Raw genomic sequence first — 24,095 nt, 5'->3', positions numbered from 1 at the left:
CAGAGGTGTTCCTACCCACCCCATCTTAGCCGACAACCACCCCTGGCACCTGTCCTGCATGGGTTCCACCTGGACCAGCCTGGCCAGGCTTGAGCCTGACAGGCTCCTTAGATCGGGGCAGGGCTCTCTTCCTCCATGTCCCTGCGCCTCAGAATGGCCACCCACCAGTGGCATTGCAAATGCTGTCTGCTGGGCAGGTGCCCTGCTCCCCCTTTCCAGCCTGAGAGGGGGACTGGCGGGGCCTAGCAGGGCCAGCCTCTGCCTTCCTTGGCACCTTCTGGAAAGCTCTGAAAGGAGAGTCTCACATCTACCCTGTGAGCCCCTCTTCTCCGTGACCTTGAGCTCCTATGGGGCCCAGGGCAGGTGGAGGGGAAGAGGCCGGAGGAGCAGTGGGGCCACGCTGGCACTTCTTACCTCCAAGGTCCCACATGTCCCTGGGCCACCTCTGGACTCCCGCCACACAGCTGCCTAGTTTGATCTCTTTTTGTTAAACTCAAACCAGCCACTTGGCTTTTCCAGGAAGCTGGTGGATCTTGAACGGCAGGCCCCAGGCCCTTCTCAGGCTAGGCTGGGGTACTAGCTGTGGGGCCCTGTGACCCGGGGTGCCTAGTTTCTAGGGAGCTTGTGGCATCACCGAATTGCTAGGGCAGGCCGTCTCAGGGACAGTTTGGAAAGACCCAGTTGGTGGGAACAGAGGGAGTGGGGAAGGGGGAAGGGAGAGGTGGGAGGTCTAACCCAATCTTTACAGCAGACACAGAACTCAGGCTGCATCTCAGAAGTGGGCCAGTGGCTGAGCAGTGGCATACTGGGCTCTAGGCCACAGCTCTCTCCCCCAGTGGCTGGAAGGCAGGAGTGGGGACTGGAAGCTGGCACAGGGCCTAGCCCCAGACCCTGAAGAGAGACGGTGAAGAGGAGGACAGGCGCCATAGCGCCCCTCCCATGTCCATGGCAGACAGCCCTGGTCAAGCTTCAGGTGCCTGGTGGACATCACGAGCTGGGATTACACTGCCTCTCCCTCCGGGCCCTGCGCAAACCTCGGATCCTCTGCACAGCCCCCGCCAGCCGCTCCCTGCTGGTCGGGTGGAGACCTCTTGTGACCCAGGTGCTGACACTGGTCTAGAGTTCGAGTCCTGTGTGACGAGGGCTGATCTGTGGGCACTGTGCGGGTGTCAGTCTGTGGGGAAACCTCCTGCCTGAGCCTGCAGGAGCCTCAGAAACATGCGGTGGACAGTGACGGGATGGGGAGCCATGTCACGGCAGGAATGATGAGATGCCCTGGAGTTCTTTAGCCTGGAGACAATGGGAACCAGGGGACACAATGTGTGGCCCCTAACACTTAGGGAGCAAGGGCTCTGCCTTGGACGGCACTACAGAAAAACAGAAGTCTCTTCTGTGTATTGAGCTGATGCTCAAGGCAGCAACCCAAAGGCAGAATGCTGTCCTGGGAGGTAGTAAACTCCCCGTCTCTGGAGGTGCGCAAGAAGAGGGTACAGATGTCTTGGAAGGGATCTTACAGAAGATACCCAGGCCGAGGTTCTGGGTGAGGAGAGAACCAGGTGATCTCAGGGGACTCCTTCCAGCCCTGGGTGCTGGGAGTTGGTGGAGAACAGGGGAGGGGAGGGGCTTACAAGGAGAGATGGGCAGCTTGGAAAAGGGGCTCTGGTGTGTGTACATGTGTGTTCCTCCTGGTGGCTGAGAAGTGTGGGAAGGTGGGAAGGGGGGGCCAGTCCGGGGTTTTCTTAGCTGTGGAACTGGGACGAGACCGGCCCTGGCCAGTCTGCCCTGTCTCTCCTGGGGAGACCACGGAGCCGAGGCCAGCGAACGGTGTGAGCAGCAAGCCTGCCGGACAGATAGCCCCAGGTGGAGTGACAGGCAGCCTGGAGATGGCCCAGTGCTGGTTCGGAACGTCGTGCACGTGCTGCGTGAATGTGGATGAGACTCTGGGCCTTCCCGATTATTTGGTCCGATGGCAGGGAAAGCAAAGACCTTGCTGGCTGGGCCATTCTTGGGTCCAGTGTCCGCAGCCCACCCTCCGCCTGAGCAGGAGCAGGGACGCTCCATCGGCCAGAGGCCCGGGGATTGCGAGTAGGTTCTGAGTTCAAGGACGTGGTGACCGAGCCTCCTTGGGGCCCCTGGACTGTGGGGACCTTGCTCTGAGATTTGCTTCTGCCTCCTTGTTGCCTAAATCCTCAGCTTCTTGGCACCAGGTTCTGAAGCTGTGAGGAGACGACCCAGGCCGAGAGCTGCCAGAGTCCCGCTGGGCCGAGGAGAGGCTGGTGCCGCTTTGGTCTCCAGTGCAGACCGCATCCTGGGCACGCAGAGCCCGTGGCTCCCACCCCAAATCCAGGCGGGGTCCGTCAGTTCTTATTTTTGTCATTTTGTTTTGTTAAAAAAATAGCTATTTCCCCCCTGCCCCTTCTCCTGGCCACTCATGGTGGCCTCACCTCCTCCCTGAGGACCAAGGGGGAGGGGTGCGAGGGGGGGAGGGCATTGGGTGCAGGGCAGTTGGTGGGCAGGGTGAGTCTTCAGGCTTCAGGCCACGCCCTCTACTGGATGCCTCGGAAGAGGCACATGGCGAAGATCATGGCGAAGAGCTGCACAGAAAGTAGGAGTTGGCTAGTTAGGCTGGACGCACAGCCCCCGGGGGGCCGCTCACCCTGCAGCAGGCTGGGGCGGGGGGGGGGGNGCCGCTCACCCTGCAGCAGGGGGGGGGGGGGGGGGGGGGGCTGGCCCATCACTCTCAGCACACTCCTGCCGCAGGGATTCCTGACTCTCCCCAGCCATGGGTCTCCTTCATGCCTTGCAGCCAGGGAGAGAAGGAGACTTTGGAAACCCAGACAGGAGCTTAAATCCAGGTTCCTTACTCGCCAGCAGCAACCTTGTGCTGAACACTTCCCTTCTCTGGGCCAGAGTGTGTCTCCAGAGCTCACTGCAGGCCAAGCACAGTTCTAAGTGCTTGCTCAGAAGCCTCACAGACCAGGGGGTGAGGCACAGAGAGGTCGTGTAACCTGCCTAAGGTCACACAGCTGCAAGTGGGAGAGCTAGGGTTGGAGCTCAGGCATCCTGACCCCAGGGCCCACGCTCCTCACCTGCACTCTCCCACTTCGGGAAAGTCGTGAGATTGAGGTGTAAGGCGATCATCTAGCCATGTGCCTGTTCTGTAGCAGAAGCTCCGTGACAAGTCACCAGGATTGTTACTGATGGGCAGGCAGGGAAGACACAGCCCTTCGCAGAGCAGGCTGTGAGGGCTGGGGGCGGGCACAGAAGACTGGGCCACGCCCCTCTGCCCAGGCTGGCCGACATCCCCATGGCCAGAGGGGGGATGCAGGCAGCCCAAGGAGCAGTCCCCAGACCAGAGGCTTATGGACAAACCTCTAGGAGGGACAGTGGCTGGGGACCATGGTAGAGGTCCCCGTCAGGGCCCGGACATTCTTCCTGCACCGGACATTCTTCCTGCACCGGACATGCGCCTGCAGCCTCCCTGAGCCTGGTGCAGGTTTATCCATTTCTCGTTCACTGTCACCTCCCCTGAGAGGACAGGGTCACCTTGAACAGTGCTGGCACTAAGTAGATGCTCAATCTGTGCTTGTGGAGTAGCTGAAGGAGTGAATTAAATGACCCTTCCCCCTCCCCCCTCCCCAACGGTCTCCACAGACTGCCCGAAGCAGGGCTGCAGGGCTCGGCGAGAAGCTGAGCGAGGCCGCACTAGTTAGGGTGTCAGGTGGGAGGCATCTCTGCAAGGTGGGAGGGGAGGCCGCCGCGTCATTTCCCTGAGGGCTGGAGGTGGTTGGGTGTGGGCAACGCTGCCTGGCTAACCCCTGGGCAGCAGGGTTGAGATGGGGGTAGATAAAGGGGTGCAGCTCCACCCTGTGGCTGAAGCCCCCCATGCTGGTTTCTGCAAGGGTCTGCAGCCGCCTTCCTGGTGAGCCAGGGGGACCAGGTTTTGTAGTCTGGGTAAAAGGGGCTACAAAACCCTTGTGAGGCTGCACAGACTCTCGGACACATCAAAGGGGAAGGGCCTGGCCCAGAAGCACAGGCAGCCGCCCTCCTTCAAGGCAGCTGTTCTGATCCTTTGTTCAAGAGTTCGCTGTAGACCTTGGGTGGGAGTGGGGCACAGGGGAAATGGGGGATGGGGTGCGAGAGGGATGGAGGTGGCCGTGGGAGGAAGACAGGGGAGTGGCTGTCACGACCCGCCTGTCCCCTCCCCAGTGCCCGGAGACTTGCTCACACAAATCCAGAGCCCAGTGACCCAAGCAGACAGACTCAGCCTGGCTTGCCACCCCAGAGTGTCCGCAGTGGGGGACCCACGGGTCCTGAGTTAAGGACGTGGAGATGGAGGTGGGCCAGGGATCGCAGGCCATGGGGAAGCTACCCTAGACCCTGTGTGTGTGTCCCCCTGTGTGTGGCTCCGTGAAGGAGCCACGGAAGTGGGGCCTCCACTCACCTCGACAGCCAGCACCCCTATGGCGAGCGCTCCAGCCAGGTAGACGTGGGTTTCAAAGGCGTTGAGGATCACCGTGTAACAGCCCTGTGGGGGAGGACAAGGTGAAGCCACAGACCAAGGGAGAGTCTGGGGTCAGGGGGTCGGGGTGTGAAGCCGGGGAACTGGCACGAGGCTCCGAGTGCAGGCGGCATGGTTGGCACGGAGCAGGGCTCCGACCCCGTAGGACTGGCCACCCCCCCTGAGCCCATCCTGGCTGCTGGAAAGTATCTGAGCAGAGTCGCCTGGGGGGGGGTTGGCCCCTGTGTTTCCGGGTCTCTCTCCCCACACACAACCACCCACAGGGACTGGAGAAGCTGTAAATTCTTCCTGAGCATGAAGTTGACTTAGATATGCCTCCCCCAGGGCACCTTGTCCAGCAGAGAGAAGACATGCCCATGCCCCCCTCTGCTGAGGGCGGTGTGCCAGGGGCCTTAACTACTCGCCTTCCCTCTATCTGGCTCTGGCACCCAAGACCCTTTGGGTCCCTGGATTGGACCAAGCTGACTGAGCTGGCCATGGAGGCCCGAGATACTGAGAACCCTCAGGGGGAGCAGGGAGGGCAGGGGGAATGGGTGGGACGATGCCACCAGTGCTTCGGGGTACCCACCCTGTCGGGAACTTTGCTGGAGCCTAGTGTAAAGCTCCCTCCTGCCCACTCAGGCCCACCTCTGATCCCTGGCTACTGAGCAGCCAGAACGCCATCATGGCCAGCCCCTTCCCCCACCCCCGCCGCCAGGCAGAACTGGGTATGGGGTTCCACTGCTCTCCCAGCACCCTCACCGTGAGCCTGCCGGCCCTGCATAGTGGGGCCCTGCAGATGCCCTCGCCTTGAGCTCGCCTTGCCCTACTCACCATGCTCCAGCCCTACTGGCCTTCTCTTGGTTCCTGGGACACACCAGGCTCCCTCCTACCCCAGGGCCTTTGCACATGCTGTCCTTGCTCTGGCTGCACTGCTCCCCCTTCCTAGGAGGATGAGGGTGTCTCACTTTGCTTCACGAAGGGTCACAGCAGCACCCACACTCACAACCCGCAGTGACACAGACGGGGAGCAGTGGGGATAAAGCAGAGAAATGACTCGAGACCACCGGCACAAATGGAGAGTCTGGACAGTATCCTGTTGGTGGTCACCACTGTTGGTGGTCTCCATCAGTGGCCCGGAGTCAAGGTCTAGCAAGGTCACCATCTATTAGGAGAGCCCCCCGATGTGTTTCCAGAAGAAAAACACACTCCTGACTCTCTTGGGTGACTGCCTTGACCCAGGGAAGGCTGAGGAATGTGCTGGAGAAGCTGCCACGTGGGTTTGAATCATATCTGTGGGGGAGTCCAAGTATTCAGCATGGATTATCTTTTTTTGAGATTTCCTGATTTCTCTTCATTGAAGTTCAATGGCAAACAGGGCTGGTGGACTAACTCAGCACCCATAGATAAGTGCCCTTTGCCTTGGCTCCTGGTGGCCATATGACCAAGTCCTAGCTAGTGAAATCTAGGCAGAAGTCACCTGGAGGTTTCCGGGAAAGAAGCTGGTATCACCCTTTCCCCTGTTCCCACCTTGAACATGGGTGAGATGTCTGGAGCCATAGCAGCCATTTTACCATCAAGAAGTGATAAACAAGGAAAGACCACAAAGATCACAGACACTAGGTCTGGACTGACATGACAAAGCCTTGGCTGGCATGACAGAGCCTTGACTGACATGACAGAGCCACTGATACAATGAGAGAAGCCACCATCTTCTAGAATCCTTGCCATGTGTGAAGCACAAAGGTATTTGCTTAGGCCCCTTTAGTTGGGATTTCAGTTACTTCCAATCAAACACGTTGCTGGCCTATGATGAGACTATAATAAGACTATGATGGGATATCAGGCCAAGTCAGAAATGCATCCTGGGCTTTGGGGAAGTGGTTTTTGGAGAAAAAACAAACAGCTAATCCCTTGGCAGAGGCTTTTAAAAGGGCAGATGCTCAGAGGGGTGCGAGTGTCTCAGAAACGGAGCCCAGAAGTCATCTCGGGAACCCTCCCAAGAAACAGGGAAAGAGTCATCCCAAAGAACTAAATGGCTGTGCAGAGGCCTCTCTGGTGAGCTTCCAACAGAACAGCCACGCCCCGGAGATGGAAGGAGGCATCGTTACAGAGTTTGAATCAGAGATGGGAAGCATGTCGAGATGAAGCCCTGAAGGCCCAGGGCCCAGGAAAGGCCTCCCAGAACAATCCAAAGGGGCCTGGGGATGCAGGCCTGGCTGTGCGCACCAGACATCCATAATAGCAGCTCCTTGAACAACGTAGAAGTTTGTCTTTCACATGGAATCCTGAGCTGTGGCAGCAGCTCTGGTCTGGGGAGTTGTCAGTGGCCTTGTCTCCTCTCTTGATACTCTGATATCTTAGGGGGCCACTCTTCTCTGCAAGGTCAGAGGTGGCTGTCACCAAAGCTGCATTCCAGCCAGGAAGAAAGGGAGAGAGGTGGGCACAGTGCTTCCTCTTAAGGATGTGACTCGGTTGCACAAATTACATCTGCTTACCTCCCTTTGGCCAGGAGTTGGTCACATGGCCTAGCTGCAAGGGAGTCTGGGAAGGGCAGCCTTTGCCTGGTGGTCACGGGCCCTATAAAGCCCCTCTTTCCAAGGAAAAAGGGGTGAATGGAATATGGGGACAACCAGCAGTCTCTGCCACTGTACGGGGGATCTGTGCTCCAGAGTGTGTCCTGGCCAGGCTGAAATCACAGCCTGGAACCGCCTCCATGTCCTGCCGCCTCTCCTCACAGCAGATGCCCAACCCGAGGGGGCCTCCCCTCCCCGATTCTTCAGTGACTGATCCCTGGGCCCTGGTCTCTCTTTGCTGTCTCTCCCCTTCTGTGCAGGGGGCAGGTCTGTGTGGGGCAGAGGAACTTGGCTCTGGGGGCCTTTGTACCCTTGATACGGGCAGGTGCAGGGGACGGTGGTACTGAGTTTGAGGGGCAAAGCTGAGGCTGGAAAGAGACTCACCAGGTGGCTGGTGTCAGGCCACAGCTCACTGTCCCCTCCCGTGGGACTCTAAGCGGCCTGCCTGGAGCCTTCTATCCCTGTCCCTCCTAGGCCGTCTGGTTTTAATTCCTTCATGGTGATTGTTGCCATGTGAAATGATTGCTTTTGGCTTGTTTGCTGCTTGTTTATCACCTGCATTCTCTAACTAAACCAGGAGCCTTGCAGGGACGGGGCCTGTCTCCTGCCTACGGCAGGGTCCCTTGCATCTGGAACTCTCCACGAGTCCTCATTAATGGCCTAACCCAGTGAGAGGCATGGGAAATGGGCTCAGTCCGCCCTCATTCTGCCCACTCCCCCGGTCTCCCACACACACTGAGGGGGAGGGGCTGGCCGCTGGGGGACCTTGTGTCACGGGAAGGGAAAGGGATTCTTCTGGAACTGAAATGAAGTCCTGTGGTTGCAAGAGAAGCAGAAAGTCTAGGAGCTTCCCTGACTTTGTTCCCTTGGGGCCAGGAGGTGTCTCCACATGCCAAATGTGAGCTGCCCCCCAAATAGAGGAGGGGCCCCCAATGTATGGTTCTAGTTCTGGCTCCGAAACTATGTTTTGCTTGGACCACTGGAAAACTCCTACTCACCCTTCAACCCCAGCCAAGACGCCCATTCCTCGGGCCTGTGCCATCTCTGAGCCATCTGCCACCTTCGACCTTTCCCCCTTTGGTTGGCTCTCAGGAGCCTGGGTGGCACTTCATTGGCCTCTATTCAGTCCCACATCATGGCCAACAGTTCCATGGGATCTCGGAGGGCCTTCAGCCCCTCTGGGACCAGGCTGCCATCCCTCCCCACCCCACTCTAGCCACCCACGTGCCCCTGCCTGGGGCAGCAGGGCCTGTACCTGCTTGTTCAGGAACAGGTCCCTTCCCAGGAGGCATTCGTCCCTGCTCAGCAGGACCCCGTCCCGAGTCTGGGGCTCTCTCCGGCAGCAAGCCTCGGGCACCTCCTCACTGTCCAGAGTCAGGAGTCGGAAGACTGATGCAAACTTGAAGTCCTCAGGCCCGTTGACCCCACAGCAACCAAACTGGGAGGAGAGCAAAGGGGAGAGTCTGGTGTGTGGGAGCCGGCCCTGTGGGACAGAGGCGGGCAGACAGCCTCTCTCAAGGCCACAGTGAGGAAGCATGGTGGCACGGAGTTTGGACCCAGGTGTGAGCTAGGTACCTACCCCGCCCCCGCATCCTGCTCCACCTAGGTCACCCTGGGCAAGTCACCCAGCTTCTCTGAGCTTCCAGCATCCTCATCTGTCAAATGGGGGTGGTGGTAACAACTCCTGCCTTACCAGGCCCTTAGTTCTCAATGAACAGTTGCTAGGATCCTATCACTGGTGATGACGGCTGCTCCAGGATTCAAGGCAGGGGTGGCAAACAAGTTTCATCCGAGGGTGGACTGTGACTGAGGGGCAGTGGCTTCTGGGATGCTGTGTGCGTGTGTGAGATTCCCAGGCGGGTCTGGGCTTGGGGGTCAGCGCCCTGGTGGATCCCAAGCACGTGAGCAGTCGGGGCTCTGGGGGCTAGACATCTGCAACCCTGGGCATCATGGCTGTGAAAGCCCATAGCATCCTGGGTGTACAGGGGGCTGTCACTCACTGTGATCATGACCGAGTTCCAGGTGGCAGAGAAGACGTCTGTGTCGTTGTTGCCCTGATAATGCTTGGTGAGCTCCTTGGTGAAGAATTCACGGGTGAGCTGGGGGCAGAGGGAGAAGGGGGCTGAGACCCCCACCCGGCAGCTCGGTGCTGCCCCCGCCCCTCCCTGGCCTCTCCACTTGTCAGCTTTGGGGGACGGGAGGGGAGGCCTCAGGGCCCGGTTCCAGGCTCCAGGCATTCTCCTAACTTTGGGGCGGGTCCCTTAACCCCACCTCAGAGGCTGTGGCCTGCCCCCATTGTGGGATCACTCATGTCAAAACTCTACACACACCCCCAGGCAACCCCAAGGCCAGAGCATGCTGGGAACCTTGCTTTGCCTGGCAACTTTTCTCAGGCAGAGGACTAACACAAGGTGGGGGCTTGCCCTCAAGGCACCCCCTGCACCCCGAGCTGTGCCTCAGACAGAGCGAAGCGGTTGCCTGGAGAAACCTCGGTATGGAGCAGGTGGTCCCTGCACATCTAGTTTCCAGAGATGTCCCTGGAAGCCGCCCCTACCCTCAAAACTTTCTCCAGAGGTCTCACCACCTCCTCTGGCTGCAGTGAGAAGGTGGGGCCCTGGGGGGTGCCTCGCAGAGGGGGACCCCCTGGGCACCCTTCTCTGCTGCCTCCTCTTCCCCTCTGGGCAACAACAGCTCATCTGCTCCCCACCCAGGGCCAGCTTGTGTCTCCTGGCCCCTCCCCCTTGGCCCTCTTTGTGTCCAGGCCACCTTTGGCTGGTGCTTGGCCCTCCTAATCTCAGGAGAGAGCTTGGTAGCCCAGGTGGCTGGAGCCCCTGAAATGAGATGGTTTGTGGGGACAAGTGGCCCACCCTGGACATGGGCCATGGCCTTAGCTGCTTGTCACACACTCCAGGGCCTAGGGGACAGCCTCCCTGACCACCCTTGGACTGTACACCTCGGGCTGTGCCCTTGCCTGGCAAGATGTGGAACAGAAGACCCCAGAACCAGGTGTGTGACGGCACTAGATGTCGGGGGAGTGAGACCCCGACGCTAACCTTCTGGAAAAGCCCTCATGAGGAAGAGGCTCGCTGGGTCAGGATTTGGGCTGAAAGTGCTGGATGAGACCCTTTGAGGGTGGGACTGACGGGCACGGTGGCCACCGATCCCTCACAGGTGGCAGGGAGCCAGTGTGCGTGGGGCCCGGTACGTACATTTTCCCTGAAGATGAAGGCCAGGATGGCCGCTGAGAGCTCTGCCAAGAAGATGATCAGGATGAACAGGAAGAACTGCAAAGAGAGGGGGTGGGCTCTGAGTCCCGGGGGGTGGAGGGGGGGGCAGGGGAGGCACCGCCCACTGAAGCCCCCTTCTGTCTGTTACACAATTGACACGACCTGTCATTTTGTAAAACCAAGAAACTTTGCTGCCATAAACCAGGCACTTTTCATAATGAGCATGCCAGCCATCCGTCTTGGAGGCCAAATGAGGTTGTAATGCAAACATGGACAAAGTAAACAGACAAAACAAGCCTTCGGTGCACACGGCACCCTGCAGCCACCGAGGCCTCATCTGGACAACGCGGCCTGGCAGGCCTGGAGGGGATGGCTGTGATGGTCAGAGCTGTGGGGATCCTGGCTCCGCCCCACCCCCTCTCCCTGCTGCAGCCTCTGCTCCCCACGGGAGGTGGAAGGGTGACATTGATCTTCAGCCACAGGAAGTCATGGAGCAAGATTGGAGGGAAGGGGGTGTGTCCATCAAAATGTGGAAACCCAGGGACCTGGAGTTTGAACCTAACAAAGCCCCTCTGCTCCCCGACTGCATTTCCTGCTCCCCAAATCCCCCACAGTGACCCTGGTCTCGGGGCCGCCTCTGCAGGGAAGGCCACTCTACCTCACCCACTGGCAGGTTTAGTCCCAGATGTTCTTCCCTTGAGAAGCCTTTCCCGGCTCCTCGCGCCCCACACCCCATCACTGTGCCCCACAGAGATGTCCTCATCACAGCTGCTGGGTCCCCACAAGGTCCCTAACGTAAGCACAGAGGCTGTAATTCAGCAAGCCTCTCCCCATGCCCGACGGCACAGACATTGATCAGCTTGTGGCTATGAGACGAGGGAATGAAGCCAGCAGCGACCGACTCGCTGTCATGACCTTGCTGTCCACTCCATCTCAGGCCGGCTTTGTCATGGGCATTGATTTGCATGAGAGCTGGTGGCAGAAGAAAGAGGAAATGGCCATGCCTTTGTTACTGAGCATGGCTGGTGCCTTTGGCTTGGACAGCCTGAGACAGTCTCAGAGTTGTCACCCGACTGGAGACCACCAGCAGAGGACTCAATCCCCAGCGCACTCAGATGGGTTCTAACACACCCGCCCTCCCAGCCGCCTCGGCCAGCTATCCAAGACCTGCTCCCTTGGGTCACGGTCCCCAGAGTCACCAGGCCACACTGGATGTGCCCAGCATGGAAGGGAGCAAAGGGTCCTGGGCTTAGTGCCCTGGCACCCCTGCCCACCTTGCCTTGCTTTGTGTGACTCGGGACAGTCGCTGAAACCCTGTCTCGCCTCCGCTTCCTTGTCAGTAAAACCAGGGTGTAACAGCCACTTCTGGGGCCACATGGGGAATAGTGAAATAATGGGCATGACAGTGTCCTGCATGTCACAAGAGAGGCTGAGCTAAGCTGGCCGTCGAGGCTCTAACAAGACTAGACAGAGCACAGAAGCCAGCTCAGGTGCCGGGGGACCCAGTGATCCCCAGCGCCCCGCTCCAGTGACACTCGGCTGACGACCCCCTCGGTGATCTCCTGCACCCTGTTTCTTCTGGTCAGAAGAAAGTTTCTGTCACTTTTTCCTCACCTCGGGAACAGCCCCGTCACACTCCTTCCTGAGTTTTCAGCATGAACGGCACTGCCCCATAGAGGTCTGTCTTGGGGTCCCTCCAGATCGCTCAGGCTACAGACCACCTTTGGGGAGACCATCGGAATGGGTTTCGAAATGACCCACTGTGGACGTGGACATGGAAACATCTCCTAGACCTGCTAAAGGGTTTGGTTTTGTTTCTTTTAAACGCCCAAACTCAAGAACCACCCCTGGCCTAAACAGGTCAGCCAGCCCAAGGCACGGATCTGTCATTCCTGGTCCCAGGCCGTCGTCTTTGGCCACAGGAGTCCCGCCAGGTTTAAGCTGCTCCAGCATGGGCTCTGGCCTCAAAGAGGCTTCTTCAGCCACGGGGCCCAACACTGGTCTCTGGCCTGGGGGAGGAAAGGACTGCTCCGAAGGTGGGCAGCTCCGAGACTCCAGGGCCATGCCTTCTGTCTGCCCCTTGCTGAGTGCCGCGCTGCCTCATCTCAGAGTGCATGCTTCAGGACTAACACTTCAGCAACTCTGCTGAACTTCCGCAAGGGGTCTGCTTCCAACAGGTCAGCCTTGCTGGGTCAGGGTGACCAGCCGTGCAGGGTGACCTTGGGCTGAGCCCGAGGTTGGGCAGAGTTCCCCAACCAGAGGGGACTGTGACAGAGTGCCTCCTGGGCCCCTGGCCATACACCTGCAGTCCATTCCAACACCCCTGCGGTCCCTCCCCCTCACACGGGTTGGCCTTGGGGCTGAGTGATGTGCTCGCCACTTCTGCGGCCTCTCTTCCCCGACAGTGATGGAGGCCCCTGGCAGGGCTCCTGGCACTTCCATTTGGCTGGTGATGGATGGTCATCGGGCTGTTTCCACAGGGGCCTCCCTGCCCTGCGCCTTCTTGGTGGCATTGTTGGCAGTCCTCGGGCTGGCAGAGAGCGGCCTCAGAAACCGTCTCCACCCTCAGTGACGTGATTTAGCTGGCTCTCACTGTTGATCCACGTGGCTTGGACAGTTATAACTATGGATGAGCCCGAGCTCCAGCCTCGTGCACTCTGCACGCTCATCACTCTGGGAGCGTGTGTGCCCCCTAGGATGGACCCAGCGCAGCTGCAGTGAGCTGACGCAGACCCAGCCCTCGTGCACGGCTGGTGTGAGGCGGGAGCTGCGCAGAAGGTGGCTCCGAACCAGAAGGAAGTGTGGCTTCGTGAAGCCAAGTGCTGCCGTCTGCGGACTGCTTACCACCCAGGCACCATGCTCTCACATGGGTCACTTCATCGAACTCTCTTGGCCACCTGGAGACGCCGCTACTGTTATCAACAACCCAGTTTACTGATGGAAAAATCGGGACCCTGAGAGAGGTAGCAGGGCACAGCTGGTAGGCGGTACACCTGGGAGAAACATGAGAACCCCAATCCCAGAACACGGCCTTTTAACACCAAGTTATCCTGAAACCCATGAGAGCCTCCGGTCTCATGACTTTCCAATGGCCTGCAGGGTCTCTCCTGGATCAACCCCAGTCCCTTTAGCTTGTCATTTATCAAGTGTTAGCATGTGCCAAGAACAGAGCAAAGCAAAGTGTGGAAAGGAGGTGTTATTACCTTCCTTTTATGTAGAAGGAATCTCAGGTTCCGAGAGGTTAAGTAACCAGCCCCAGGTCACACAGCCAGGAAGTGGCAGTGCGGGGATCAGAGCCGGGCTTTCCTACTCTGGAGACAACGCTGTCACCCACATCTCCGACACAGCCTTCTCTCTGTCCCTTCATTCCAGGGCTGGTTGCTGAGCCCCTGCCCTGTGCCAGGCACTGGCCAACAAACACACACAGGCAGATCTAATCCCCATCCTTAGGAAGTATACGTTGAGCCCGGTGCCGTGATTCAAGAAATGAAATTCTCGAGATGAAACTAAAGAATGAACCTGGTGACTTGTCGGCAGGGAAAGTGGGGCTCCCCAGACAAAGGGAGTCTGCCTCCCATTCCTCCCGCCCGGAGCAGGGTTTTCCCAAGCATGGGGACCAAGGGGGGACGTGAGCGTGTGTGTGAGTCGTCTGCAGGAAGTGCCCGGCCGTGGTTCCCACATCACAGCAATGCCACCTCTGCCTGCTCGCCTTCGCCAGCCTGGAAGTACTTCCTCCTGCTCAGCAGGGTTACCCCTGATCGTTTGGAGGGGCTGCCCCTGGCCCAGCACAGGGCTTGTTTGGAGACTCCTGGGACTTCCCCTAATCTGGGCCTTTCCCAGGGTTTGTTTGCCTTGGGGTCATCCAACTTCAGCCCCTCTGCCCACGGGCACATTGGCCAGTAATTCCTGAGCATCGCATTTACAACACTTCCCTTGGACGGGAAAATGAACGGAGCGGCAGCAACTGCTGTTTTGCCTGTTACAGGGGAACATTTCCAGGCTCTTCTAACCCATCTGCCTACAGGCACATCTGCTTTCAGCCCTCATTTCTAATAAATATTTACCCAATTTACATATTTCATGTACCGTTCAGCTCATTGATCTCTTTTAAATACACTCATCTCTTTTTGCTGTCCTCATTTCCAATTTTGCATGCCTTTTGTTACAAAATGTTTTCTAAAAACTGGAGTCAAATAACTGGGCCAAAAGAATTCTTTGAACTACTCAGAGGTGAGCAACCAGGAACCAGGGCTGCCAGAGAGTGTCGGCAACAGGCTGGAATTGTCCTGTTGTGTGTGAAAATGCTATAAAATCGACCAACAGGAGTGTTTGAACAATGTATCTTCAAAAAAATCAGTCCTTAGGTGATGTGGTCATTCGGCTCATTGTCCCCGGGCTAAGTGTCGGCGGGACCCTGGGGGTGTCAGCCTCGGAGTCGGGGGAGGGGGGCTCAGGTAACTTCCACCCCAGAGCCCCTTCTCCTGCAGGCCTTCAAGCCGGGGCTCCTGAGGACGCTAGGGTGCTCCTTCTTGGCCCCTCTCAGGACAAGTCTTCCCTCCTTCCTGATGTGCTGAGGAAGGGGTCTCAGGCTTCCCTGAGGACCCCAGCATCTACGGGGGGGGGGGACATGGTGCCCCTCTGCCACTGGAACCCCACACGGCCAGGTCCAGGTTGGAAGAGGAAGTACTTCTTCTGATTTTTTAGGACATGAGTCTCTTTGAAAGCCTTCTGGAAGCTGTGGTGTCTCTCCCCAGAAACATGCATATGCATACAATATACACACATACCCACACAGCCCGCATGTGTAGCCACACACATGCAGGCCCTGACGTAATATCTCACACATAATTTCATGTGAGTTTTGAACCACTGGGGCCCATGCCAGGGTGGCAGTCCCTGGCCCAGCCCTGGTCTGGGGGAGAGCAGACCTGTGCCCAGGGGTCGCCTGGCTTTGACCTGCACTGTGACCTCAAGCTTGTCTGTGCTGGGTATGAGAAAGGGGTGGTGAGGGAGGGATGGGGGAGAGGGAGTGAGGAGGGGAAGGAAGGAAACATGGGAGAAATAAACAGAAAGAGGCAGGAAGACTGCACAGAGAGGCAAGGAGCCTTCAGCAGGAATAGAAGCTAAGAGGCCAGGAGAAGGGCAAAGACAGCGAGACAGAGAGACAGAGGCGGAGAAAAAGCAAACAAAGAAAGGGAACAATGGAGAGACGAGACTGAAGAGAGAAAAAAAGGCAGCGAAGGATGGCAAGGGGCTACTTGAAGGTTTGGTGGCCTGGCCACAGCCATGGCCGGGACTTGACTCTCTCTCCGGGGACTTGGGGCGAACCTCACCCTGGCCCTCTGTCTCCTCCTCAGCACTGAGAGTGATGTCCTCACCCAGCTGGCGGTCTCGGAGGGGGCCACTTAGCTCGCAGCCTTCCCAGCCCGGAGCCCCAGCCTGGCTTCCTGTCTTGGCTTTAGAAATGAGCCCATTAACAATGGATGAGCCCTGGGGGTTGGTGTGTGTGGGGCTCCGGGTGGAGAAAGAGGTTCTGTGTCCTGAGAACCCATACCCCTCCCCTTTTAAAGTCCCCTGGGGCTCCCCAAGCCCGGGTTTCTTCCCTTGCACCATCTGACAGGGCAGAGAGTTTTCCACCAGGGGGCGCCCACACGTTTCTTTGTTTCCCAATGAAAAGTTTGCAGCGTACATGCTGCCGAGAGCCAGAGACCAAGGCTGGGCACTGCACATTTCACAGCCAACTTCGTTTCTCTCTGTGGTGTGGGGCACCTCACTGTGACACGAATCGGGGCCGTCCAGTGTGCTCTAATTTTGGGAGGAGGCACTGTGACACTCTCTGCCCCTCAAAGCGCTGGGGGCTGGCTCGTGGCCCCGAGCAGACGGAGAAGCCTTGCAGGCAAGTCCTCCGGATACCAGCCCAGACCTTCCTGTTGCTTAACTCCCCACCCACCCACTCACCAGTCCACACACACTCTTCTCTGCACAGGGCTGTTTTTACCTTATCCCATAGCAGCTCTGGGCTCAACTTACAAGTTCTCCTAGCCCTGGGGGCCTACAGAACCCCTCAGGGGAAGAAGACCCATCCACCCAGGCCAGGAGGGTCAGCAGAAGCCCAAAGGGCCACTGCTCCTGGGAAATACAAAAGACCAGAGGAATGGGACATATACCCTTGTCTCGTTTGTTCCCACCTCCTGCTACGCTCGTGGGCTCCCTGCTTATGGATCAAAGACAGGAAGGCTCAGAGAAGTTGAGACACTAGATGGAAGGCACAGCCTTCGGGGACAGACGAGCTGCACGCTCACTCCAGGCCTGCTTGTCCCCTGCCCGGTGGCGGGGGGTGGGGGGGGGGTGGGGACAGCCGCTCCTGGCCTCTGATGCATCTTCAGCACCCAGTGAACTGTGGGGCTCGAAGTACCTGTTCAAGGGCCACTGGTTTAATGGATAAAGGACCTTTAGAGTCGTATGGGTTCTGTTTTAGAACTGGAAAAGCAAAAGGTGAATGATTTACCCAATAGCTATCTTAGCTCTTTCACCAGGAATTATAGATCTGAGTTCTTAAAAGCAAGCAAGGAGAACAGCATCAGGGTCACCGTTCTCGGCTGACTGTGCCCTGGAGAAGCCTGGCTGTTCAGACCCACAGGTCAGGCCACTCCCCACCTGGGGGCAGCTTCCCCGTGAGGCAGGCTTGGGCCCAGCCCAAAGAGAATGCTCCGGAAGCTGGGGCTGCAAGTACAAATGGGAAAGGTTGGTGGCCCTCCCCACCTGGGCTCAGACCTCAGTGTGACTCTCCTACAGTGTAGGCCCTGGGGCTCTACCTCCCACCATGGGGCGCCCACAGGTGGGGTAGGGGACGGCAGTACTCACAAACAGCAGCAGACACTTGTTCTCCCGGATGGCCCCGCAGCAGCCCAGGAAGCCGAGCAGAAAAAGCAGGCCCCCCATGGCCAGGACGATGTAGGCGCCCGTGATGAGCAAGGGGTTGGCGGCCACGATCTCTCGGAAGCCCGTGGGGTCCACCATGACCCAGATGCCAAGGCCCAGCAGACAGGCCCCACCCAGCTGCTCGCCAGCCCAGGCAGCAGGGAGGAGAAGAAATGGGCAGACACAAAGGTGAGACATTAGACCCTCCATACACACACACCCCTGCGAGAGGCCCCGGCAGAGGCGGTGAGCCTGGTGACCCTGGTGAGCCAGGCGGGGGACTCTGTGTGCTGCAGGAGCCCGTGTCCCCGCACCGCCTGTCATTGCTGTGAGTCTTCCCACTCACTGACTGTAAGAGCAGCTCACCTCCTCTGACCCAGGCCTCTGACCCAGGCCTCTGACCCAGGCAGGCCCCGCTCCGCTCACGGGGAACCATATCACATGGAGCTTATGGCCATGTTTAGATTCTCCTTGCATGTCAGAGCTACAGGATCACGAGGTCACCTAGTTCAACCCTCGGATGCTGCACTGAGCCCCAGAGGGGGCCAAAGACCTGCTGAAGGCCACACGGCAATTTTGGGGCGGAACCCGCCAGGGCTGAATCCCTGGCCTCCCTGACTCCAGCTCCAAGGACACACTCCCAGAGCTCCGTGACAGGCACTGACACCTACACTGTGCTGGTGCCCTGTCAGGGACAGGAAGGCAGACAAGCCATCCCCTTGGTCCCCAACAGGAGCTCTCATTCAGGTTGTGCACCCAACTCTCAAATCTGCACCTCAAAAGTCTCCGTGTTTATGTCCCCACCTGCAAGGCCCACCTCCCCGGCCTTACTCATCTTGGAGAGAGGCAGTGCAGGTCCGAGGAGGGGCTGTGCTACTTATCAGCTGTGTGACCTTGGGTAAGTGGCTTAACCTCTCTGAACTTTTTAGCTTCCTTGTGGTTAAAAAAAAGATCCAAATCCCCACCTCCCAAGGTGGCCCGAGGAAGAAAGGACAGGATGGGTGTGAATGTACTGAGCAGGTTTTAATAAATCGCTCTTCCATTTGTCCGGGACACAGACAAGCACTGGAAGCAGACTGGATGCAGGTGAGCCAGTTTGGCATCGCAGGGTTTTGAAGGCTGTGACGTGTTTGGGATCGCAGTGTAGGGAGATGAATGGCAGATGGTGGCTGAGAGCACACTGCCGAGCTCTGGCTTGGCTGAGAAGGGACTGGAAGCTGCGGGAAAGAGCTGCTCAGTTTGGGGTTAAAAAATCGTATTTTAGGTACAGCTGGGGCAGCGGTGGGGTAGAGAGGCCTGAGGGACGCAGCAGTGGGGGAGAAAGGGAAAACCAACAGAGACAGCCAATGACAGAGGCTATAATTTTGCCCCCTGTCACTGGCGTCCGTAACAACCTCCCTAGGAGCCTGTGCCCCTCCCCATGGCTGTTGGAGGTTTTGGGGTTCACAACTATGTGCTGAGGGCTGCTGCAGGGAGGGCTCGAGCTAGGACTGAGCTGCCCAGGTGGCCCTGCCCCATTTCAGGTGGGGACCCTGGGGTTTGCCTGCGGCCACTAGCTTGGAAGTCGGGTCTAGAATTCAAATCTGTGGGGCTCCCTGCTCTTCACACTGATGGGCCCAGAGAGGGGATCCAGGACAGCTGCTGAGAGTATAGAAAACAGATGGAGGCAGAGTCAGTCTTAACCAGAAAGGGGCCTCTTCTTCACAGTGACCCTACCCTGGAGGACATTAGTGGACATTTATTCATCCAAGTCTTGGCTGCACCAAGGTCAAAAGTTCAGGTGGGGTCAGGAAAGCCTTTAGGGACTCAAGACGCCAGGAGCCTGACGCTCTCCTATGAAAGGCCACGACTCTGGCCCTCAGCGGGCTGCCAGCAGGTGGGCTGTGTGGCGGCACACTGGGCGGGGGCCACCTGAGCACTCAGGGCTCTGTGCCTCACGGAGGGGACCTATAGGTTGGGTGGGGACGGAGCTCAGCTACGGAGTGCAGACAGGTCGCAAGCACTTCCTAATTGTGCCGAATTAAAAAACAAACAAACCAAAAACATCTGTTGAGGCGTGTGATGAAGGGATGAAGACACTGAGGTTCAGAGAGGTAAAGTGTGTTTCAGAACACATACCTGGTAAGACGCAAAGCTTGGCCTTGAACCCAGGTCTCCTAGTCCCCGAGAGGGTTCTCATTCCCTCAGGCACCCACCCCCGGAGCTCTGCCATCTGTAACACTCTGGGGGTCGGGGCTAGGCGGGGCGTCTGCTGCTGCCCTCTGGTCACCCTGTGCCCTCCCTTCCCCCAGTCCCTACCAGGGGTCAGATCCTAAGACAGTGGCCGGAACTGAGGCTCTTACCCTTTGTCAAGGTACTGGAACAACCTGGATCCGTATGAAATGTCTCTCTTAGGACGGTGGGCTACTTGGAGCGGGGTGGGCACTGCTGGGGGCCCCCCACCCAGAAAACCCTGGCTGGGCGGGTACATCTGCTTCTTGCACTGGTCCCTGTTCCCACCCTGGGGGTGCAGCTCCTTGTGACTATTTCCAAGCAGCAGCCAGCTCCGCCCCCTCGGCAGAGGCCTGGAGAGCCTCCGGGTGTGTTCCGGGGATACTCACAAATATGAAGAAATTGAAAACAAACATCAGGTACTTCATGCAGCTCAGACAGTCGCCTTCCATGGTGCTCCACCTGCAAAGCAGCAAGGCTCCTCAGTCCTCGCACTGGGGCACCCCACCCAGAAAGAGCCCCTCTCCCCTGTCTCCTCCATGGTGGGGGCAGGTCCCAGCCTGCCCTCCTAGTGGGAGGGGAAGAGGGAAGCCGACAACAACTCCTCTCCCAGAGAAGACGCTTTGCCCCTCGGAGCCAGAGTTAGGAGTGACAACTCGGCATGCCTGAGTTTGAGCTCATGGCTACCATTCATTTGCTGCGTGGCTTTGGGCAAATCACTCTACCTCTCTGAGTCTCATTCTAACTTGAAAATGGAAATTAAAATGAGAACCTTCCTCCCACGCAGCGCTGTGAGGACGAATTGAAATGAAGAAGTAAGATGCTTAGCATGACACCCGGCAGGTGGCAAGGCCTCAACGATGCTACTTGATATTACTTGACGGCTGAGGTGAGCCTTCCGTTTGGCGGATGAGAGACTGAGACTCGGAGCCTTGAGAGATTCGCCAAGGTCACGAATCAGGATAGGACCCAGGCCCGACGGGCTTCTCACCGCCGCCTCTCACAGCCCTGCACTGCCTCCAGCCCGCAGGAATGCCCAGTGAGGAGGGGTGTTGCAGGGAAAAGAGGTGAGGGCTCCCAGCGGGGGGCCCAAGTCCTGCTCCTGGGGCCAGTCCCTCCCACGCCCTGACTACCTCCAGCACGACGCCTCCAGCACACCACCCCCCTCCAGAGCCCAGCGAGTCATGGAATGCGATTCCATTCAGCTGACATTTATTGTACATCAACTGGAAGCCAGGCGCTGGGGCTTGACGTCTATGAGATACAGCCCCTCCCCAGCCCTGGGAGAAGCATCTGCTGTAATGAGTCAGACCTCAAGGTGCGTAAGACATGCTCATATTCAATATTCAGTGTTTTCACACTTTCTTCCTGACAGCCTGGAGAGATGGGTGGGGCCAGGAGGACCTACCCTTGCCCTCATTCCAGGCCCCATCCTCCTGGCAGCCAGTGGGAGGGCGGAGATTCAGTGGGGACTCAGGGGAACGGCTGGCCGGCCGTCTGGCTAGCATCTCCTCCGCGTGGCCCGTGCCCATCAGGTGTTAAACAACTTGACCACCATCCCCAAGTCCAGGCTCTTCCTCCCTCAGGCTCAGCCATGGAGGCAGCCTCAGCCCCAGTGAGATGCTGAGCAGACTGCAAGGGCCAGCCTCTGGAGTCCCCCCACCCCACTCCAGGCAAAGCTGCTCTCCAAAGTAGGGTCCAGTTTCCAGTGGGCTCTAGCAATCCAGCAGTGAAGAGACATGATGAATGTGCCGGCTCATGAACGGGCTCCCTGTATTTACTATATCCCACACTCATTAGAGACTACATCGAAGGGGAGGCTTATGGAGTGCGGGACGCCCAGACACGTGCAATAAAAGGACGCGCGTCTCCTGGGAAGAGCCCCCACAACCTCAAAAGTGAGGCAGGTAGGAAACAGATGATGTGAGCCGGAAGGTGGATGGAGATGGGGACCTGGGTCCCAGCTCCAGGGCCCAGTGGGCGATAGAAAGGGCACCTTGTGCCTGACAACGGGTCACACCCCCGATCTGGCAGGCTCAGCTGCCGGCCTGGGGCAACTGCATGCACCTGAGTTTCCTTGTCTTTAAAATTAGTGTCAAAATAACATTTTCCAGACAATGCATGGAAGATATTGAGCACAGGGCTTGGCACATGGAAGCTAATAAGAGCAACAGGGAGTGACGGCTGGCATACCCTGAGTTCCTACTGTGTGCCAAGAAACATGCACTATCTCCTTCCTCGTTATGCTCTAAGATACAGGTGATATCATTTTTCAGGTGAGAGAAATGAGGCTCAGAGTGGTGGAATCACTTATCTGGGGCCACACAGCATGGAAGTGCCTAGGGCAGCATTTGAACCCAGGTCTGTCTTATTCTGGAGCCATAATTCTAACTCACCATTTTCAGTGAATGCTAATTCCTTGCCCCATTCACCCACTGCCCAAAATTCAAGCCTGTCTTCCTACCTCCTATACCAATTCATTTCCCACTGTCCAGGGTAAAGGGCCTCCTGGGCCATTATCCACTGCCAGGTTGGTTAAAAGACCAATGTCTGCCTGCTCTACTCCCCACCAGGAGCTTCGGTCATGGGGACACATCTACAGCCAAATGGCCAGATAAGATTGACAGACACATGGACTCTCCAATCCCTACTTGGATCTGGCTCTTAGCCCCACCCACCCACAGAGCCTTTTGGAAGTTAGCATCGCCACAGTTTCCTCATTTACCTCTTAAGAGAGTGGGGACACGGACAACCTCTGGAAGGTGGGCTGAGAAGACATCTGAGACCATGAGGTTCAAGGGCTTAGTTTTTTCTCAAAAAAGATGTTCAAAAGGCACTTATGAAGGAGACTGGGGGCCTCTCTGCTACATGGGAATGGCACACCCTCCCTGGGACCAGGGGCGAAAGGCCCACTGAGACCCTCCCATTCCTGGAGCCCACAGGGACAGTGAAGGGAAAGTATCAATGCGGGGGGGGGGAGGGGGCACTGCAGAGTCAGGCCGGACCTGGCGCCCCCACCTCCCAGGACAAACCACATGACCTCTCTGGGCCTTTGCTTTCATGTCTGAGAGATGGGGCCAGGAACGCGGCCTCCTCGGCAGACTGTATGGACTGGGGATTAAATAACGGCTCCTCATGCTAGGCCTGACGGGAGGGGCTCTGCTCCCTCTTTCCTCCCCACTGCCTCCCCAGAGCGGCTCTTCCACCTGCCCTTCCAGACACCCACCGATACCTCAGCTGCAGCTCTGTGTCTGGAGAGGTGAGGACTCAGGTGCCAAGGATTTCTGACTGTGAGCGCAATGGTTCTCAAACCGGGTTCCTGGAGACTACACGTATCCTAAAGCTATTTTCAGGATATCAGATATCTCAGAAACTCCCCCCTTGCCACTGGCCAGGTAAGTGTCTTGGGTTTTAGGGCAATTAAGCCACCCCAGGGTGGGGGCCCTGTTTCTCGAGTTATTCAGATGCTCTGGCCACCAGGTATGGATGACTTTGTAGTACCAAAACTAAGGAGAAACTTGGACACATGCTTAATAAGTGACTTGGTAAAGGCAGGGTTGTTTAGTAACAAAATCCTCTAAATCTTGGGGTTCAGAGGGATGTCAGCTTCATAGGCAACCTTGACTTTGTGTGAATTCAACTCCCCACATGCAACGGGAACGCGTGCAGGAGGGCAGTTTAGTGCTGGGTCCCAGCTACCCTTCCATGTGTGCATTGGCCCCAGGGTGGGCAGGGGTGGGGGCCCTGCACCTGTGCTGTGCATCTCATAGTCTCAAGGCTCCTGTGCCTGTCACAGTGTCCCTGCACCTGGGCACTCGAGGCTTCTGGGCTTGCAGATGGATGTTTCCCCCTGAGACACAACTGACTGTTTCTTGTATCACAAAACTGGTATTTAAGAGCTTTAGGGGCATTTATGGGAGGACTTGGTTTGACACGCATTAGTGTGGGTGCTGATTGAGAGCCCAGCCCTTATGTAACCTGTGTCATCTGCACTCCAGTGACCAAAGTCCTTGGTCAGCAAGAGTCAGGGCAGCACTGATCCAGCCCAACACCCTCACTTTGGAAAGGAGGCAACGGAGGCTGAGGAAGGGCAAGCGGGTTTGGCCGTTACAAACCCAGCTAGTGAGGGATCTGAATGAGACTGGAGCCTTGTTTCTGGAAGCCAGACCAGCGCCCCAGAAACACTGCAAACTCGAGGTTTCCCTTACTTAATCTGGTAGCGCACATCTTCCTCTGTGAGGACGCACGCTTTGTAACGGCGTGGGCCTGCTGGTTTACGGATGTGTTCCCAGTGTCTAGAGCAGGGCCCCGTACACGGTGGGGCCTCAGTTAATATGTCTGAACGTATGAATGCATGGATGAATGGTCAGAAAAGAACAAACAGAAGACAAAAGAGGGCCAGCAAATCAGAGAAGTAGACAAAGGCAAGTCAGAGAGCGAAACAGATGGAAAAAAGACAGGGAAGGAGAGACAGCAAGCAGTGACACAGGAAGAGACAGAGAGACAGACAGACAGCTTTGGGGGAGCAAGGCAGGCCAGAGGGCACACAGTGAGGGGGAAGCAACTGCTGACTTGTCACCTGGGAGGTTCTTTGGGCATAAGTAGGACGGAGTCTCCTGGTCAGAAGGGCTGCTGTATATTTCTTTTATTGGCCCAGCT

At 57.6% G+C, this 24,095-nt stretch overlaps 1 protein-coding gene across 1 annotated transcript; it reads right to left on the bottom strand.

Annotated features, from left to right (window-relative positions):
- Positions 1-481: 481 nt before the first annotated feature.
- On the bottom strand, positions 482-24,095 carry TSPAN18 (tetraspanin 18). The gene is made up of 8 exons (XM_037069062.1): positions 24,016-24,095; positions 19,826-19,898; positions 17,169-17,363; positions 10,287-10,361; positions 9,078-9,176; positions 8,333-8,515; positions 4,445-4,528; positions 482-2,594 (listed from the first exon to the last, which is right to left on the bottom strand). Exons 1-8 carry the CDS (start codon positions 24,033-24,035, stop codon positions 2,547-2,549), a joined length of 777 nt encoding a protein of 258 aa, XP_036924957.1. The 5' UTR covers positions 24,036-24,095; the 3' UTR covers positions 482-2,546.

Source organism: Sturnira hondurensis, unplaced genomic scaffold (genome assembly GCF_014824575.4).
Source record: "Sturnira hondurensis isolate 20B ecotype Veracruz unplaced genomic scaffold, ASM1482457v3 Scaffold0018399, whole genome shotgun sequence".
NCBI classification, from domain to species: domain Eukaryota; kingdom Metazoa; phylum Chordata; class Mammalia; order Chiroptera; family Phyllostomidae; genus Sturnira; species Sturnira hondurensis.
This window is presented reverse-complemented; position numbering and strand designations above follow the sequence as displayed.

Coding starts and splice junctions, on each gene's coding strand:
- TSPAN18 (XM_037069062.1), bottom strand. CDS start 24,035: ATGCCCAAAGAACCTCCCAG. Junction 9,177..10,286: donor CCTTCATCTTCAGGGAAAAT/GTACGTACCGGG, acceptor CTCTGCCCCCAG/CTCACCCGTGAATTCTTCAC. Junction 8,516..9,077: donor GGAACTCGGTCATGATCACA/GTGAGTGACAGC, acceptor CTCTCCTCCCAG/TTTGGTTGCTGTGGGGTCAA.